At 42.0% G+C, this 18121-nt stretch overlaps 1 protein-coding gene across 1 annotated transcript; it reads right to left on the reverse strand.

Moving 5' to 3' along the window:
- Window positions 1-825: 825 nt before the first annotated feature.
- Window positions 826-16962, reverse strand: LOC116391881 (neuronal acetylcholine receptor subunit beta-2-like). The gene is made up of 6 exons (XM_031862859.1): window positions 16399-16962; window positions 7196-7341; window positions 7010-7054; window positions 6616-6725; window positions 3423-4413; window positions 826-2792 (listed from the first exon to the last, which is right to left on the reverse strand). The coding sequence occupies exons 1-6, from the start codon at window positions 16448-16450 to the stop codon at window positions 2652-2654; spliced, it is 1485 nt and encodes a 494-aa protein (XP_031718719.1). The 5' UTR covers window positions 16451-16962; the 3' UTR covers window positions 826-2651.
- Between the last annotated feature and the right edge of the window lie 1159 nt (window positions 16963-18121).

The following is an 18121-nucleotide window of genomic DNA, read 5'->3' on the forward strand; positions in this document are numbered from 1 at the left end:
GTGCGTGCGTGCGTGCGTGCGTGCGTGCGTGCGTGCGTGCGTGCGTGTGTGCGTGCGTGCGTGTGTGTGTATGTGACTGATCTGATGCTGGCTGGAAAATGATGATGCAGCAGTTTCTTTGCTGAAAAGCATCTGATGTACACTTGTAAAACAGACCTTAAATTATTCACATAATACAATTTTTACCTAATGCTGCCATTGTTGGAGTGGCATGTAACCAACAAGCTTCGTCTGATACTACTTGCTCCTTGTTAGGTCTTCACAATATCAAAATGTCACAAATGTCAGTAAAGCAGCTACTATCTGATAAGGAGGGGAAGGCTTTATAACACATACGACTTTACAGATTGGTGATTATGTACATGTGTGTATTCATTCACATGCAGTGTCCCATTAGCAGCTTAGGCTAACAGAAGGCGAAGTTGCAAACCCCAGGGATACAAAACTGTTTAATGAAGCCTTATTCCGCTGACTAACATTTAGCACTGGCCCCGGAGAGTTCACACACATACACAAAGAGCACATACTCTATAGAAACTTCTGTCCAAAATGCCTACTGCCTGGAAATTGTGCTTTGTTTTGAATAGTATCAGCATGGCAGAAAATGTGTGAGGTGGGAGAAAAGAGCATTTCGAATTTTTAGATTTCTCAGTCCTTAACAAGGTGGTACTCAGATACCCTGTTAAGAGAGGAAAAGATGGAGGAGAGATAGTGAGTGATACCTCAAAAAGAGCTCAGACGAGACATGTTTATAATGTTGAATGAAATAAAATAACCATGTTCATGTGATTCACCAGGTCTGTCTTTTGCTTTCATTTCTCTTTATTGATCCAGTTATCAAGACATCAGCTCCCATCACAGTCCCTTCCTGTAGTTCTCAGCAATTATTGTCTAGACAGACACAACTCAACAACATGACTGGCCAGTGGGACGAAATAGGAAAAAAAAGTATGTTTCATTCCATCCACTGAAAAAAAATCAAAGATGAAAGAAATCAATACAACTGGATTAGTAGGCCTACAGTACACCTGTTCCTTGGCTAGCGTTGGTAGCAGTGACACACATGTGTTATGACGGTGACAACCTTTTAGAAATCATTTTTTGACACAAATTCAAGTAACGTCTCTGAGAGCAGACTGCGATAATCAAGCATACAATATGTTGGAAGATGAAGCAAGTGAAGAGCTGGGCTGTTTGGCTAAGTTTTGCCCAGGTCTGTGTGTATAAAATACTGTACAATATTATTGCTGCTGGTTTCCTTGGTGTTGGATGCTGACGAGCACTGCTTTGATGAGACAAGCATTTTGCCTTTTTTTTTTAGCTCTATTGTAATGTCCCGTCTTCATTTTAAACATGGCTGCTTTATTAGAACATCACAACAGCAGCTTGTCATACATTTGATCAGTATTATTATCAGTATTATCAGTTCACACAGGGAGGTGTGTTTGAGGATAAAAACAGGCTGGTCACCCCCGTACACACTCATCCATTATTATTTGAGCAGTCCAACAGTTTTCTGTGTCCCCACTCGCTCTCATTTTTAAGGCAAACATTAGAAATTTAAACAGTATGTGTGCTGTTGGCAAAAAGACACAGTGAGATGATCCTCTTCCAAATATGTACACAGAAGGGATTCATCTTCTCCTCTGCAGGGGATGCATTGGCGACGTGAGGCCGGTATCTCCAAAATGAGTCTTCTTGTGAGTTTCTGTGGCCTTGTTAATCTTTGGGATCATGGGCTTTTTGAAGTCAACAAAATATCCCCAATAACGTCATGTTTGCGACATTAGAATTTGATTTAGACACAGAGAAATAAGAGCAAAACCAAGTCTGTTCAAAACAGAAAAAGTCCTGAGATGCTGTTGGCAAGAAAAACCTTTGTGAACAGTAGTAGGGGTCAACACGGTTTAAGGTAATACAGCTACATTTCAATAATTGGAGACTGTGGATTTATATTAATCTCAAAGAAAGAGCATCATGGCTGAATGGTGGTTTAACTTCATGTTTTGAATTGAAAGATAATTCAGGTTTATTATAAATTGGGTCTTGTTTTCATAGCTTTGTCTAAAGCTTCTTTTGATTATTATATTATTGAACACATCAAAAGTGTTTGCAGTGTGCACGTACAACTGGGTAAGTTAGGTAAATGTGCAGCCGTAAAATCGATCTGTAAACTGTGATTTATGTTACAACAGACGTTTTAGGTTGTAAATGTACTGTTTGTCTTAGTTTTGTCATCCAAATTAGTTTGTCTATCCCAAGGTTTTAGGGGTGTGCTGGTAACCAAGTGATAACTGTGTAGCCTCAGTGTTCCCAGAGCTCCAGTAACAGTATGATCTCCACCATCACTGTCCACTGAATGATGGCCACACTGTGAAAATGTGACCCAAGTTTTTATAAACCAGAGTTATCCATTAATTAACTAAAATAATTAGATCCCAGTTGGTGACAAATGAGTGGAGCAGAGGATGGCAGGACACGTAGAGGAGGAAGGGGACAACAGGTTGAAGTAAGGAAGGGCATCATTATAGATTTCCAAGTGATCGTGCGGTGCCAGGCGGACATGTGAGTACATATGTTAAAATCAGAGCTCTGTTCCTAGGGGGCAATCAAAGTTCATGAGGACGTTTCAGCTTTTCTTTGCAGTCCATCTAATCAATAATGGGGGTGTTGTAACTCTGGAACAGAGGCTGCATGAAGAGGCCCAGCGTCCCGACGACACACACAAACACAAAGATCCACAGGAAGAGACGGTCGATCACCATGGCCACGTACTTCCAGTCTTCAATGATCTGTAGAAAAAGGTTAGATTTTACTGTTGTGTTGCTTGTCCTGAACTGAAGAGAACTGATTTGTTTGTTTGTTTTTTTCTTTTTGCCTATGAACTTTTGAACAATCATTTCCAAAACACATATGATGGATATTACACAAGGTAATCCATCACATAACATAGGTGGCACAGCCTAATCCATCCAAAGGTGTTGAGGCTTATCATAAATATATGGGTATCACCAAGGTCTTTAGAAACGTCATATTGGAGATATGGATGCCTCTACCAAATTTGGAGCCAATCCATCATGTACATTTTGAGAAATTTCACCGCATTATTGAACATTTTGACCTGTAGGTCAGGGTATCACCAAAGTATTTAGGATTTATCTTCTGGGGACCATGAATGTCTTTCCAAAATTCCTCGGCAATCCATATTTGCTGAGATATTTCAGTCAGGACCAAAGTGGTTGATGGCGACCAGCAGACATTGCTATTAATTCTGTATACAGGTAGCCATGCTGCTAGTGTAAGATGTCCTGTCTTTAAGTTTGTGGCTAAACGGCCAACATCTATGAATAGTAAAAAGCTAACAAAAAAACAACAAGCAGTGTGCACATTTTTTGACTTTTGACACGTGCAGATACACCTACCCCTTCATCATTATCCTCGCTCTTCATCTTCTCAGCGATGTAGCGCACGCCATCCACCGCATCCTCTGTGTCAATGTTGCATTTGAGCGTCATCCTCTTCCTGAACTCTGTGTTCTCTGACAAGTCGCTGATCTTCCATCCGTAACGTTTGGCCGACTCCTCATTCACAAAGAAGGATGAAGAGCAATCTGCCATTCCTGCAGGACTTCCTGTTCCTCCGTCCGCTCCACACAGCCTTTGGTCAGAGTATGATCGCTGCTGGTGTTTTTTGCGGAACTTCTCGCGGATGTTTGAGCTACCGGGTCTCCGCATGAAGAGGTAAGAGGGGAGCCGGTACAGGAAGATGCGCTTGACCCAAGGAGGCATGGTGTGCGTACTTGGGGACCGATGGTGGACGTTGAGCACGCAAACGCTGGTGACGATGGAGAAGGTGACCAGCACCATTGAAAACATCAGGTACTTTCCTATTAGAGGCACTGCTAAAGAAGTGGGTGGCACAATCTTTGAGATAAGGAGTAAAAACACAGTCAGGGCCAAGAGGACAGAGATACAAAGAGTCATCTTCTCACCACAGTCTGATGGGAGGTAGAACACCAGAATAGCCAGCGACGTTATCAGGATGCAGGGAATGATCAGGTTGATGGTGTAGAAGAGAGGTTTTCTCTTGATAATAAAGTCATAGGTGATATCCAGGTACCTGATGTCATTAGGATCTTCGTTCTTGCGTCCAGGCAGTGAAACAATATCCCACTCACCGCTGGGTTTGAAGTCGTCGCGTGAGGCGAAATCACTGAGGAGGATGAGATCAATCTCAGTGTGGTCATAGGTCCAGGAGCGAAACTTGAGGGTACAGTTCTGCTGGTCAAAAGGGAAATCACGGACTTCGATTTTACAGGCCGACTTGTAGATAGCCGGTGGGAGCCAGGCCACCTCGCCATTGTTGGAGACCACGGCATTGGAGTAGAAGGAGACTTCATATGTCCCATCAGCACTGGGAGGAGGAAAAAGGTAGGAGGTAAGCAAAAAAAAAGGAGAAAGGTAAATTCAAAGCACTCAAAGAGAAAGTGATTACTGGAAGGATCATGGCAAGTCATATTCAAAGACTATCCCTCACTCATTCAAACAAACATCTTTACCATCTTCACACGTCATTTTACAGACACAAACACTTAAAGGAACAGGGTGAGGAAGTCAGAGTTGAACTGCTGCTCTTTTGCATTGAAAGGAGCCAACTGACTTTGCGTATGTGATAAGGATGCCCCCTGGACTCCTGTGAAGATATTCAAGGCATATCCATTTGGAAAGGTCCCCCTGAGGCATTTCTTTGGGTTTTCCCTACCCCTCTTCCACACCTTCAACCTTACTTAATAAGAAAACCTCTACGGTGTGTCACTGGTTGTAACCATTTGTTGAATCTATTACAATCTTGAGCTAGCTCACTATTATAGTGCAACTGATTACAGGTTAGCAACATACTCAGTGTTGTAGCAACATCATCAAGAGGCTAAGAGTTTGAGTAAACACATTTTCTGTGCTGACTAATGTTGAGAAAATGATTTTTATGACTGTTACCGTGTGTTTGCAGAGGTGAGACGTGCAACAGTTATGTTAGTTACCAGCAGAGGTGAGACATGCAACAGATGAGATGAGTTAGATGAAAGGTAAAGGATGTGTGATTATCATCTCAAGGGAGGAGCTCAACCTGGGACACATCACAGCAACATATCAACAACTGCCCCCCCCCCCTCCACCTCAAATCTGCTGAGACTGACTTTTTTTCGAAGGCTGAAGGTAATGCATTATAGAGGAGTGGTCTATCAATTATAAAGTAGGTCAGGAATCTAACCATCACACTCAGTCTCTAATGCTTTGTGCCCTGCTGTGAATATGCAGACTGATTAAAAATGCAGAGGCCCCACCTGCTTACTGCGACCTCTGGCCCCCTACTCTTGGCCAGAGACCTCAACCTGAAGTCAGAAAGCAGTGCTGATCCTCTATCGTTTTGCCTCTTAAGCCATCATGCTCTCATGTGGTCTTTAGCTGACCAGCAATCTGTGTTCATTACAGTGTAATGCCTACCACTCCTTTATAAACTGTGGGGCAACACTGCTGACCAAAACACAAAAGATGCATGTTCACACAGCTGTGAGCCTGTTGCTTTCTTGACCTTGGATACAGAAGTTGAGAAAACAATCAAACCACCAGGTTCATTTAGTAAATGTTTTGTGATTTTTGTAGCAAGTTGAGATGGAGCTCATTCTAACTGGTATACATTATGTACAGTTAGATAGTTTACTCCAGTGGTAACAGTCCAAGTTAACTGTTAATATCATATGGAATTTATATACAAGAAACTAGCAGATGGACTAGAAAGACCCAGGTGTTGGCCCAAAAGCCTTTGTGTTTGCCAGCTAACACGCCAGAGGATAAAGGCAGTGGGACTCATTTCTCCTTGAATTAACTCATTACAGCATTAACATTCTCGTGTATTGATGTTTCCCTTGCAGCTATTTCATACAGCAGCAAGATCATTTTTAGATGTGCAAACAAAGGGACAATGTTCTCACATCAATGCTTTGTGCATTCCTACTTAATGTGCAAAAACACAAAAGAATGTACGGGGATGTTGTCCCTTTTCCAGAGTAGTTTGAATGTATAGTAAGGGTGTTACGTTGATTTCTAATGACACGCTATGATTTGATTGCATTGATCCGGTGTACATATTATAATCCATATTATGAAATGCAGCGGAAACATTTGAAATTTGTCTTGTTGCTGCAGGCCAGTTGCTGTCAATAATACATGTTTTTTAATGTAAATGTGAGATGTGATCACTTGACGTGGGCATCGGTTATCAAAGGTGTGACCCAATGCAAATTTTATAACTTCAATATGTCCCTGTCTCGTTTTCTCCGTAAAACCTGTGATCTCTAATCCCTTAAAATATCACTCTTCATCATGAGACAGTCTAGACAGTGTTAACAAAACAGTTTGGTGGCACTCATTACCCTAAAGGAGGTGGGATAATAAACAAGATATAAGAGGATAGAAGGAATAAGAGGATATGAGAAAACATTTTAGGAAAATGGGGCTTTTGAATAAAGTTGCTCACTGTTGGTGTTTGTTCCTCTTTTAATCACTTAGTTTTACGCAAAGGTACACACTCATTTTGTGTTTCACGAAGCCGACATACTTGTTGTAGAGGACGATGTCCGGCAGCCAGATGTGTTGTGACGGGAGACGGATTTTCTTGATTCCCTCGTACGCTTCAGGGTCCCACATTAATCTGTAGTCATGCCATACCTGATAAAGAAGTGCACACACATGCCCATATAAGGAAATAGATTCATTCATCTCACTCATCTCTATAGCCACTAGTCCACACTCAATACTTGGTCCAAGCCAAGTCCTTACGGACTGAGCTACTGCGGCCCATAAACATACCAGTTGGGTTGGATATCAGTTCATACAGACACATTCACACACTGGTTCAGTTAGCCCCTATTTGGCAAGACAAAGCATTTTAAACAGATGGACACAAATACACACACAGAAAAGAAAACAAGAGTACGAGTGTGGACACAAACCTGACTGAGCCAGCAGTTGGTGGTCATGATCTGCTCCCTCTCATTCTGAAACACAGACAGGAAGAGGGAGCTCATCCAAATAGAACAGTCTCCACCATGTGTGTTCCTGAATTACCTAAAATGAGTGGGACATGCTTCTATAATAACAACATAATGTGGATTTGGATAGAGTGTGTGTTTCCTCACCACGTTAATCAGCTGGGCCAGAGACACCTGGATGTAAATGGTGACCTGCTGGCTGTTGTTAACAGCTGGTCTGATCAGCTTGTTGTAGCGGTCTGGTGACAACAGGTGACCCACCAGTCGCTCCTCAACCTCCGCACACAAGGCAGCTGTACACACACAAAAAATTGAGTTGGAAAGCAATGGCGTATAATGGATCAGGAAGTGTATTCCATACTAGCCCATTGGTCCTACACAGAGGTGGCTAACCATGTTGGAACCAGGCTGGAATGAGAAACACGCAGACTACATGGTTCTACATTGTTTGGCCACCCCTTGTCCAACACTTTGTCCGATGACATATTTCCACATACATGTTGTATAGGCTGGTATGTATCTGATATCCACACCATTACAAACAGCTTAAGAACAGTCCAAGTCAACCTGCTGGAATTATGATTCAGAGGTATTGTGAATTTCTGACAGCTATGATCTCTGCATCTACAGATGTATTTGACGTTAAACTCTGAAACTGAACATTTTATGCAGAGCAAAAGAATAATCATTTCGTCAGCATCAAAAACTGAATACCCATATCTCTTTCGCAAAGCCTCATGGGAGCTATTCCAATGTATTCCATTTCATGAAGCCACAACATTCTCTGGTTGTTATGTAATCTCATTCTGTCGGACACCTTGCCAAAAATGTCAAACTACAGCGCTGCACAACTACATTACACGACTTCCCTAATGTTATCATCTCAGTGGAGTGAGTATTGAGATGATGCACTCGTATCAGGATGACAGGATGTGTTGAGGGTGCCTCTCATTGAATAATGTGTGAGTGTCTTAAACAATCAGGTATGGTGACTAGACACGTGTAGAGGTTGATCTCAGTTTTGTTGACTCAGTTTTATCTTACACATGAGCGTAGGTAGTCAGAGTGTCTGTTTCTAAACCTTGAACTTGGTGCAACCTTGACTTCAACTTTCCATGCAGGGATGAATCATCTAAAAGAGATGTGACGTAGTTAGATTGAACAGTCCTGAAAGAGTGAACTTATGCTCTTATGTTAAAATAAACTGTACAATTACATATTGGTTGCCATTTGTTGATCTTAACTACTTCGACCTTGTTATGAGCATTAATAAAAATCCTTGAAGAGATTCCTTCAATAAATGACACAAGTTCCCTGATCACCGCTTTCTCTTGATTCATATTATTTATTTGAACGAGATTATAATGACAAAACCCACAATAACAGAAGCAAACACAAACATACACATATGCCCAGAGAAGTAGTTTGTGAAGCGATGTTTAAATCTCTTGCTGTGAGCGCTCACCAATTAGATTCTCAGATGTAATGAGTGTGTAATCGGAGTAATGTGAGTAATGAGTGTGCGTGTGTGCCTCTGACCTGTTTGAGATCACAGACATGACGTAATGGTGTATTTAGTGTCCCACGCATCAACACAAACACACATACAAAAATACCTACCGACTTTCTACCCAGGCTTTGCATATATTGCATATTGCATGTCAACAATGCATGCAATATGCAGTGACATGACAATAATGAGTCAATTTAAACAGACACACACACACACACGCACACACACACACAGCCACCGCAGGGCTGATTTCACCCCTTTAAACATCAAAGAACAACGTCTGAATGGGTCACAGAGCTTCGGTGATGGTGGGTGGCTTGAAACATGGATGTTGCCAGACTTTCATACATTTTAAACTTGTGAAAAAAAATCCCTTGCGTTGAGTCCCTTGTTTTTGGCTTGCTTATTAAGAAAACATTGGATGTCTCCATATCTGCATAGCTGCTATCCCTCTATTGAAAATAGAAATATCAACCTGGTTTTCTCCCTTACAAGGCAAAAGGCACTCTCTGTCACAGCCGCTTGCATTTAAAAGCCTTTTCTCTTGTGTTTTGTCTTGTACCTGTTCTTTCCGGTTTTCTTTCATTCAGTGTGGCTTTGTGGCTCAAGGCAGTGAAACTGCCTGTGCCAAAGCACACTGACTGTAATCCTGCGGGCTTAATAATAATAATAACTAGAAAATTCCTAAAGAAATTTTGACAGTATGGCTTCTACTGCCCGAAGAAATCGCAATATATACACACGCCAATGTTACCGGTAGTGTCGTTCAGGTTCAATTGAGATAGCGCTACTCTCTTTTCTGCATTTTAGATTCATACTCTTGGATTGAATCTTGTATTTGTGGGGCTTTTATTTTGAAAGGGTGGGACTGGGTGGGTGAGAGAGGGGGAGAGGAGACCGAATCATAATGTTTGACACTAAAATGAGAGGCTTCATCACAAGCATTCCAGTTAGAATTCATTCTGTGGGGCTTTTCATTTGAAATGGGGGGGAGGGGGGGGTGAGAGGGGAAAAGTCCTCTAAAAATATCTAAGACCTGAATGACTGTATGATAGAGAGAGACACAGAGAGGGAGAGAGACAGACAGACAGAAAGATAGACAGAGAGGAGAGAGAGACAGAGTGAGTGAGAGAGACAGGCAGACAGACAGTTAGATGGACTGAGTGAGTGGGAGAGAGAGAAGGCAGACAGACAGTTAGATGGACTGAGTGAGTGAGAGAGAGACAGGCAGACAGACAGTTAGATGGACTGAGTGAGTGGGAGAGAGAGAAGGCAGACAGACAGTTAGATGGACTGAGTGAGTGAGAGAGAGAGAAGGCAGACAGACCGTTATATGGACTGAGTGAGTGAGAGAGAGACAGGCAGACAGACAGTTAGATGGACTGAGTGAGTGAGAGAGAGACAGGCAGACAGACAGTTAGATGGACTGAGTGAGTGAGTGAGACAGGCAGACAGGAGTCCTCTAAAAGTGTCCAAGACCTGAATGACTGTATGAGAGAGAGACACACACACAGAGAGAGAGAGACACACAGAGAGATAGAGGGAGAGGAGTGTGTGTGCGTGTGTGTCTCAGTGCCGCTGTGTGTTTATCAACATCACTAATGAGCTCATATAAACACCTGTGTGCTTGGGTGCATGTTGGTGATTGAAGCACCTGTGTGTTAGAGGCTAATTAAGAGAGAGAGTAACCAGTGATTTCCAACAAAACTACCTGTCAAACATATGCCCTTCATACCAAAACCATGAGACTAATCAATAAAATATGGATACTGTGAGAGAGATAAGACTCTGGCAAACGTGGAGATGTGTTTTTTATGTTTCTGGTCTTAAAAATGTGAGCTCAAGCGCAATATGCAAAACTGGTACCGTCTGCTTTCTTTGAGAAATGAGTGGTCAGATTTAACATGGAGTCTAATGGAGCAGTTGGTTGAAGTTCATGTCGCTCTATAGCTCTTTGAGCCAAATGTGTAAGTCCGTTGGATTCCACAGACATCTGTGTGCGACAGCACAACATTTCCAAGCTTTTTGGCCAAAAATGGTGTATAAAGAGTAAAAATTGTGGGAGCTAGAGCAATTTATTTGGAAAAATCACAGAAGATTTTCCTGCTCCGCTCCACTCTGACAGTTATGCTCTCACTCTAGCTCTTAACGAGCCGTGCAATACACACCCATTATAAAATCTGAAACAGACCCAAAATTTTCCTGAAACTTAATCTGTGACTTCATGAAAACTGTGCTAGCTATCAAAATGTCCCTTTGGCTCAATAAAGTGCAGCGTTTTGTCTACGTTTTAAACTTTGAATCATGTTTCTACGTTAATGTACGGCTAGTCAATATGGGTCCAAAGTTTAGTGTTTTTTTTGCTCTCTTCACGTCAAAACCCCATTCAAGTCAATGGGGCGATTTTGCTCCGTTTTTTGGGATTTTCGGGAAAACCCCATTCACTTGAATGGGGTTGCGGCGTGAAGAGAGCTAAAAAATGGGGCCCCATTTCAAATTAAAAGCCCCACAGAGTGAATTCTAACTGGAATGCTTGTGATGAAGCCTCTCATTTTAATGTCAAACATTATGATTCTGTCTCCCCTCCCCCTCTCTCACCCATCCAGTCCCACCCTTTCAAAATAAAAGCACCACAAATACAAGTTTCAATCCAAGAATATTAATCTAAAATGCAGAAAAGAGAGTAGCGCTATCTCAATTGAACCTGAATGACACTACCGGTAACATTGGCGTGTGTATATATTGCGATTTCTTCGGGCAGTAGAAGCCACACTGTCAAAATTTCTTTAGGAATTTTCTAGTTTATTTTGAGGCCCTTGTTTTCTGGAATGATTTGGTGACCAACTTGTTTGTTCTCCATAAATAAACTTGACACGACGGTTGGCTATTGCTTTCCTGCTTCCTGGACAATATAAACTGGACGGTGACAAGATAGACAACAGAGAGAGGTGGATTATATAGCAGCTTAATTCTGTGTATATCACAGCCCAAAGAACCATAAAACTCCATCTTTAAAAAGTACTTAAAGTATGATACATGAGATTAATCCTAATCCTAGACTTGCTTTTATCTACAACTGGAAACAACCATTCAAGATGCAGATGACCGATGAGTCTTCAAGTGTCCAGTCAGTTGTAGGAAGTTTGTTTTGATGTTGGATAAGAACTGTGAGTTGTTTATTATGTAGCCTGCTTAAAGTGACGTCTGTCCAGACAACAGCAAGCAGAGAGAAAATGGTGGTCTGCCATTGTCAGACAAAGGCAAATCTACCTTTAGTGATCTGATTCTGAAGACCTTTGCCATTGGGGGTTATGTTTAATTTTGGCAGTGGTTTCCATCACCTAACTGCCTTGAATGATCTCAGCTGCAGAGTTTGAAACTATCTTAGCCTACATGACATGTTATATGACAGCTGTATGTTTAACTTACGCTTAAGCACACGATTTTCGGTAGAATATTTTGTTGTTAGAGGCAACATTCATATTGAAACAGCTTTGCAAACAATTCTGAAGCGACATCAGCAATATACTTGTGTCCAGGCATCTCAAAACTGTGCAGTTGGCAGCTTTTGACAACTGACTTTTGTATATTTTGGCACTTTACTTACACTGATTTTCAGCATTTCTGCCAGCTGTTATATCTATATCTATATCTATATATATATATATCATATATATATCTCCAAGATAAAAATGTTTTCTGAGACACAAATTAGAGGCACTGAGCTTTAAAGGCAGGTGCAGAAAAGAGAGATGTATTCTACACTTGGTCAGTTCACATTAACCTCCAGCAGGCCTCTGTTTGAAGAGGAGACTGGAGAAGTGTCCGACATCTGAGCAACTCTGACATGACACTAAACCTCAAGGGTGAATGTCTTAGGAGAGCTCTGAAACCCAGAGCTGTGTCTGTCAGGATAAGACAAAGAGAAGGGATGGAGACACATGAGAGAAGAGAGGACAATAGACACACACACAATACACAAAAAACAACAGCAAGGAGCGTGGGACAAAACAATTCCCAGATTAGTATAATCATCTGATTAAATGAAATAGGATCATGCTGTGCTATGGTGATGACTCTGTGAAATCACAGTGATTCATAAATGTGTTGAATGGAATCAAAGCCAGTATCTGCTGCATAATGGCACGCAGGTTTCTTATATTAATTAAAATAAAATGATGTGAGGTGCCTGGGAGTATAGACCACACACTATAAATCCAGTTGGTCAGCTCATTGTTTCAGCTTTATTTGTGCTTTGGTTAATTCAATTAAAGCCTCAATAAAAAGCTAGAGTAGCTAAACCACCAAGCAGTGACAAACAGTAGACAATTATCAGGAATCTGTTAAAAATGTTATTGAATCATTATCTGTGACGATCAAATGAAACAAAGTCAATTATGGAAAAGATACTTCCATGAAGCCTAAAGGGGCACTCTACTGATCGCACGCATTCATTTTACTTGAGGAGTACTACTCAGACTTATACATCATTTGTATTTTATCTCGCGCTGGTGACATTGATGTCTTGCAGAAAGCCTGCGTTAGCATTTGGCGGATCAAGTTGACAGACAAGGGCATTTACCATGCAGAGAGCTCAAAAACTAAAATAATGATGTTCGTTGCATCGTGCAAAATGTAGGATTCTGTGTTTTTGACCCATATGCACTAAAATTCAGGATATCTTGGCCTCTGCTGCATCAATTTTGACAATTATTTTGTTGTCCCCTCACTTCATAAATGTGCAATATTAAATCATTGCCATGGAGGTATTTTTGTTTATAATCCCAATTTATCAAATCCTTAACCACACCACCATGGCCAGCAATGTGTTTTTTTACTGTAGAGGTATTTGCTTTTCTCTGGCTGCTAACTGATTTCTGCGAGAGAGAAGTAGGAGGCGTAGTTTTGTCTTATAAATTTAAGGAGGGTGGCATAAAGATAAAGCCAGCACACACTTAATGGGACTAGTGGAAAGGACGGAGGAAGAGATGCAGTATGGGTTTAACAGTAAATGCTAAAAGGCTAAAATGAGATGTATACAGTATGTGGTCGATGTAGGTATACGGAGCATTAGGGAGTCTACCAGCAGGTCCCATCACACATGTATGCACACACATACACACACACTCCTCTCCGCCTTGCTGCGCTCTCCACACCTTAATTATTCATCTCCGCTAAAATAAAAATGCCATCATCTCACAAGCAGATACTCAACCACAATCAAAGATGACTCTCTAAGTCCGTCTAAACCAGATCAAATCACCACATAGTCCCCATCACAACATATAGAATTTAAAATTGTGACAAAAAACATTCGGACACACTGCTATATCGCTGCTGTGTTTAGGTGATGCTGATGGGTGGACAGGCCGTGTTATCGGTTCAGTGTACAGAGAGAAAAGCATCCAAATTGTGCATCCTGTAGGTTATTTTTTAGGGTAGTGAATTATTCAATGCCTTGCCATCTGGGGTGGCCTTTCTGAGGCCAAAACAATTTAGGATTCAGCTGTCTTTTGGCTTTGCTCATTGCACTGCCTGTATCGGTCATGTTATAAAAGACACCCACGTGCCTCTCATATGCATACACAGCCACATGGTCAAGTTCCAGTAGACGTTTAGCATTGCTCACAGTGTATCTGCAAAGAGATGTTGTGTTTTTTAGTATCTCATGGGCCCTGGGACAGTCTGGCGACCTGTTCAGGGTGTACCCTGCCTTCGCCCAATGTCAGCTCCAGCCCCTCCACGACCCTTAACAGGATAAGCAGTTAAAGAAAATGGATGGATGGATGGATGGATGGATGTATCTCATTGGATTTATGTTTGTTGTTTGTCCTCAGTCTGTGAGGATAAAACCAACTGTTCTTTTACTACAGTCATTTTCTTTATTTGTCCTCTCCCTCATGTCTTTCTGTACTGCTTTGCTCTTTTTCTCTCGGCAGTGACAGTAACAGAAGAGTGACAATGGCAGCAGGAAAAGTGGCTTTCTTCTGTCCTCAGCTCCCTCAGTGTCACTCTCACATGTAACCGCTGCTTAAATGTCTTGTAAATTCATCAGATGCTCTCTCTGGCTTTAAATTACATATATCTCTATTCATCTGCCTCCTTTCTCTCATTCAAAGAGCAACATCCAAACAAGTGTGCCCCTGCAATGACGAATACTTTACTATGAAGTGTTGACTCACTGATGCCAAGCCCTCTTGACACATTACACATTTGCAGTTATGAGAAAGCAGTTATAAAGTCATGAGAAACAACAGCAGGACAAAACTTAGAGCTGCATATTCCTGCCCACCCACATGTAAAGCTTCACCCGGGGGCTACAGAGAAGCAGAGTCAGGGTTGTCACACACAGATAGCGTGTTTTTCCCCCTCTTGCGCTCCTGGGCATTTTGTCAGCTTTTACTGAGAAAAACATCTAATCAGGTGTAGCTCTAGCACACATTGGCACATTTACTACAGCTAGTTGATACTGAGAGAGACAGAGAGGACAGGAGACAGGGGGTGTGTCATGAGCAACTAAATATGTCAGATAAGTTACATAACAAGAGAAGGAGAGGAAAAATATAACAAATGTGCCATACAGGAAGTGACAGGGACTGGCACAGAGAGTGACAGGAGACAGAACGAGACTGAAATATGTCCCAACAAAGTGGCTGCATGGATTTAGTCGTTTTACTGTAGCTGCAAGGGTGAAGTGACAGAGCCCCTGTCATCAATGTCTGTAGACAGAGCACAGGTGATAGTGAAAGAGTCATAGAAAAGAGATGACGTTGGATATGTTAGACAAAAAAGAGGAATAAAGAGGTCCAACAAAGGGGAATGGGAGAGGGTTTGAACAATAAGGAGACTCACTAAACGTGAGAAATGCACAGAATTTGGAAGGCCTATACTCGATAACTTGATCTGAGAGCAAATGTGCTCGCTAAATTAATACTCTCTTCTAATAAGCTGAAGTTTTAGGGCATTTCAAGTTTTAGGGCATTCCAAAGTCGACACAATGGGTGCTGGGGTTTGCCCTGTTGAGTGCTGCAGCAGATCATTCACTGACAGCTTGAGATCCCATTACATGGATCATGGACAGCTCCTCAGAAATTGCTTCAATTGATAGAATGAAAAGAGAAAATATTTCTACTGCACATAATCTGATAGAGGCGCACTAAGTTAAAGTTAAGGTACTCTGTAAAAAGGGTCCATTTAGGTCCCTGTTACTGTAATCAGAGGACACTGACACACATTGCAGGCAGTGAGGGCCGCAGATTACCATTGTGTGATATTATCAAGTATGTGTGTCCGCAATAAGAGCTACACCATCCAACAGGGAAAGGGAATGTGTGCAGCAATGCACCCTTCTCCAGCATCACACCCATGCAAGTATAAAGCAATTTCACTCTAACTCTGAGTTGTTGTTTTTGTAAAAGAGGAGTTAGTTAATTGAGGCGCGCTGTAAAATCACGTGTTAAATTGACTGGCGAACGGAAATGCCATTATTTTCCCCACTGGCCTGCTTTCCGGTCTCGCGTGTTGTTTGTAAGTTAAAATATGACTTAGACATTTGCCCAAAATACAAATAAAAACTCACAGAGATCATTAGGCTATTTGTTTTAGCTAATAGGGTGGAGGTGTGATGTTTAGCTACAAAGCACACGTGGAATTAAATTAAACTCCTAACATTGCTAACACTTCCTAGACCTGTTATATATATATATATATATAGTAGGATAACTGCCATGCACAGAGCCCAGAGAGTGTGACACAGTGAGCCTCTTACGCAAAGTAGAAGCCCCCCTGTCCCGTCCCGTCCCGTCCCGTTCCGGGAGGATTTGAAAGGATTACTCACTTGCCACGGTGAGAACCAGGAGAGCCAACGCTGCTTTCACCGGGGCTGCCATCGCTTCCTCCCCTCCAGTGCGACACACACACACGAAAACTTACAGATGGAGAGCGTTTCTCGCGTGGGTTTTCTTCTTTTTCTACTCCCGATGTGAAATAAGTAAAGAGTGAAACTAAAAAGAAAAGGCAGGCTGGATTATAGCGGTTTCATTGCGAGGGATTTCGCTAATGACGGCCGATAGCTGATGCTTGGAGGCATTGAGAGCAGCACTGACTGCTGTCTGAGCCCACAGAGAGGGTGGCTGGATGCTTTCTGCCAGAGCGCACCGACTCCACCGCTGGTCCTGGAGCTGTGATTGCGCGCAGCGGAAACCGGCTGTAGAGAACAGAGCCCCCCTTAATTCTTCTTGAGCGATGCAAATAACGTTTTCTTCGGGAATATGGGCCAGGAGCTAGTGGGGATACGCCAATCCTGTTATCACCGAAGCGGCCATTCTTCAGATAAAAGATTTAAGCGCCCCGGTGCTCATATCGCCCATGCCCGCCCAGCGCACTCCCCGTCGGGCGTCAGTTTCACTCTCTGCCGTCTTGATCGACACAGTGTGACATGACAACAAACAGGAAGCGATAAGACTCAGAAATCCCCCTAGGGAGGGAAGACATTTAATACCCAACAGACATTCAAACCAACCTTATCTTCTCTAATCAAAGGAGAAATCCCCTCATTGAAAATGCACTTTAAGTTAGTTAAAACACACTTTTAAGCTCAGCAGCTATGCGGGGGTTTTGTTGTTGAACTAGTGGCTTAAAGTACAAAAAGAAAACGATATCTCTTTAAATTCTGCACTCTGTTACCTAGTGATAAAATAAAATCATTAAAACCAGAGACTCAATTTGTGAAGAAGTAGGTCTTTGCAAGTCATTTATCCGCATTAAGCGCACTGTGGTTCAGTTGAAGGAAGCATGAACACGTTTAAGTGCTGGCATCCGGTCACTTGAAATAGAAACAATCCAGTGAATGTGATGTTTTATGGATCCCTATGGGGCAATTGTTCCCTGTGTTTCCCCACCATCATCAACACAGGGAGGTCAGGGTCAGCTAGAGGACACCAATAGAGTGCTGCAGGGATGATGTATTCTTAGGCCGACCCAGAAGTTAGCATCGAACTGGTTCCCTCACAAAAAGCCAAAGGGATTTTTTCATTGGATTTTGTATGACTGCAGAAAATAAGCTTTGAGGCAAACATTTATTATACTTATACGTTTTGTTCAGCAAGATAATATTCACCAATGAACACCGTGATTTTTTTTTTTTTTTATAAACAAACTACACCAGGGTCCCATAACTTCATGTCATGAACACAAAGCTAATGACAGACTAGTGTTTTGCATGATGGAGTTTAGTAGTCTCATTTACCCACTTTCAACTGCCTTTTTAAAACACATTAAAGCTTCTAAATTTACAAGTGGGTATTTACTGACGGATTTTATGTCATGGAACAAAAATTAAAATGTCTTAAGCTTGAGTTAACCACAGACCTTCTTTCAAGCATCTGACTTTGAGATGAGGGAACCGGAAGTGCAAAAATGCTACCTCCTTTCCTTCAGCGCTCTATAGAGCTGGGGAAATGGAGTGTCTTGCTCATGGACACTTAAGCAGCATAGATCCCTGTGCCCTGTGATCAAGAGGCTATAAAAGCAGATAGCCACAATCTCAGTTATTCATCAAA

This window comes from Anarrhichthys ocellatus, unplaced genomic scaffold (genome assembly GCF_004355925.1).
Source record: "Anarrhichthys ocellatus isolate YVR2014 unplaced genomic scaffold, GSC_Weel_1.0 scaffold27, whole genome shotgun sequence".
NCBI lineage: Eukaryota > Metazoa > Chordata > Actinopteri > Perciformes > Anarhichadidae > Anarrhichthys > Anarrhichthys ocellatus.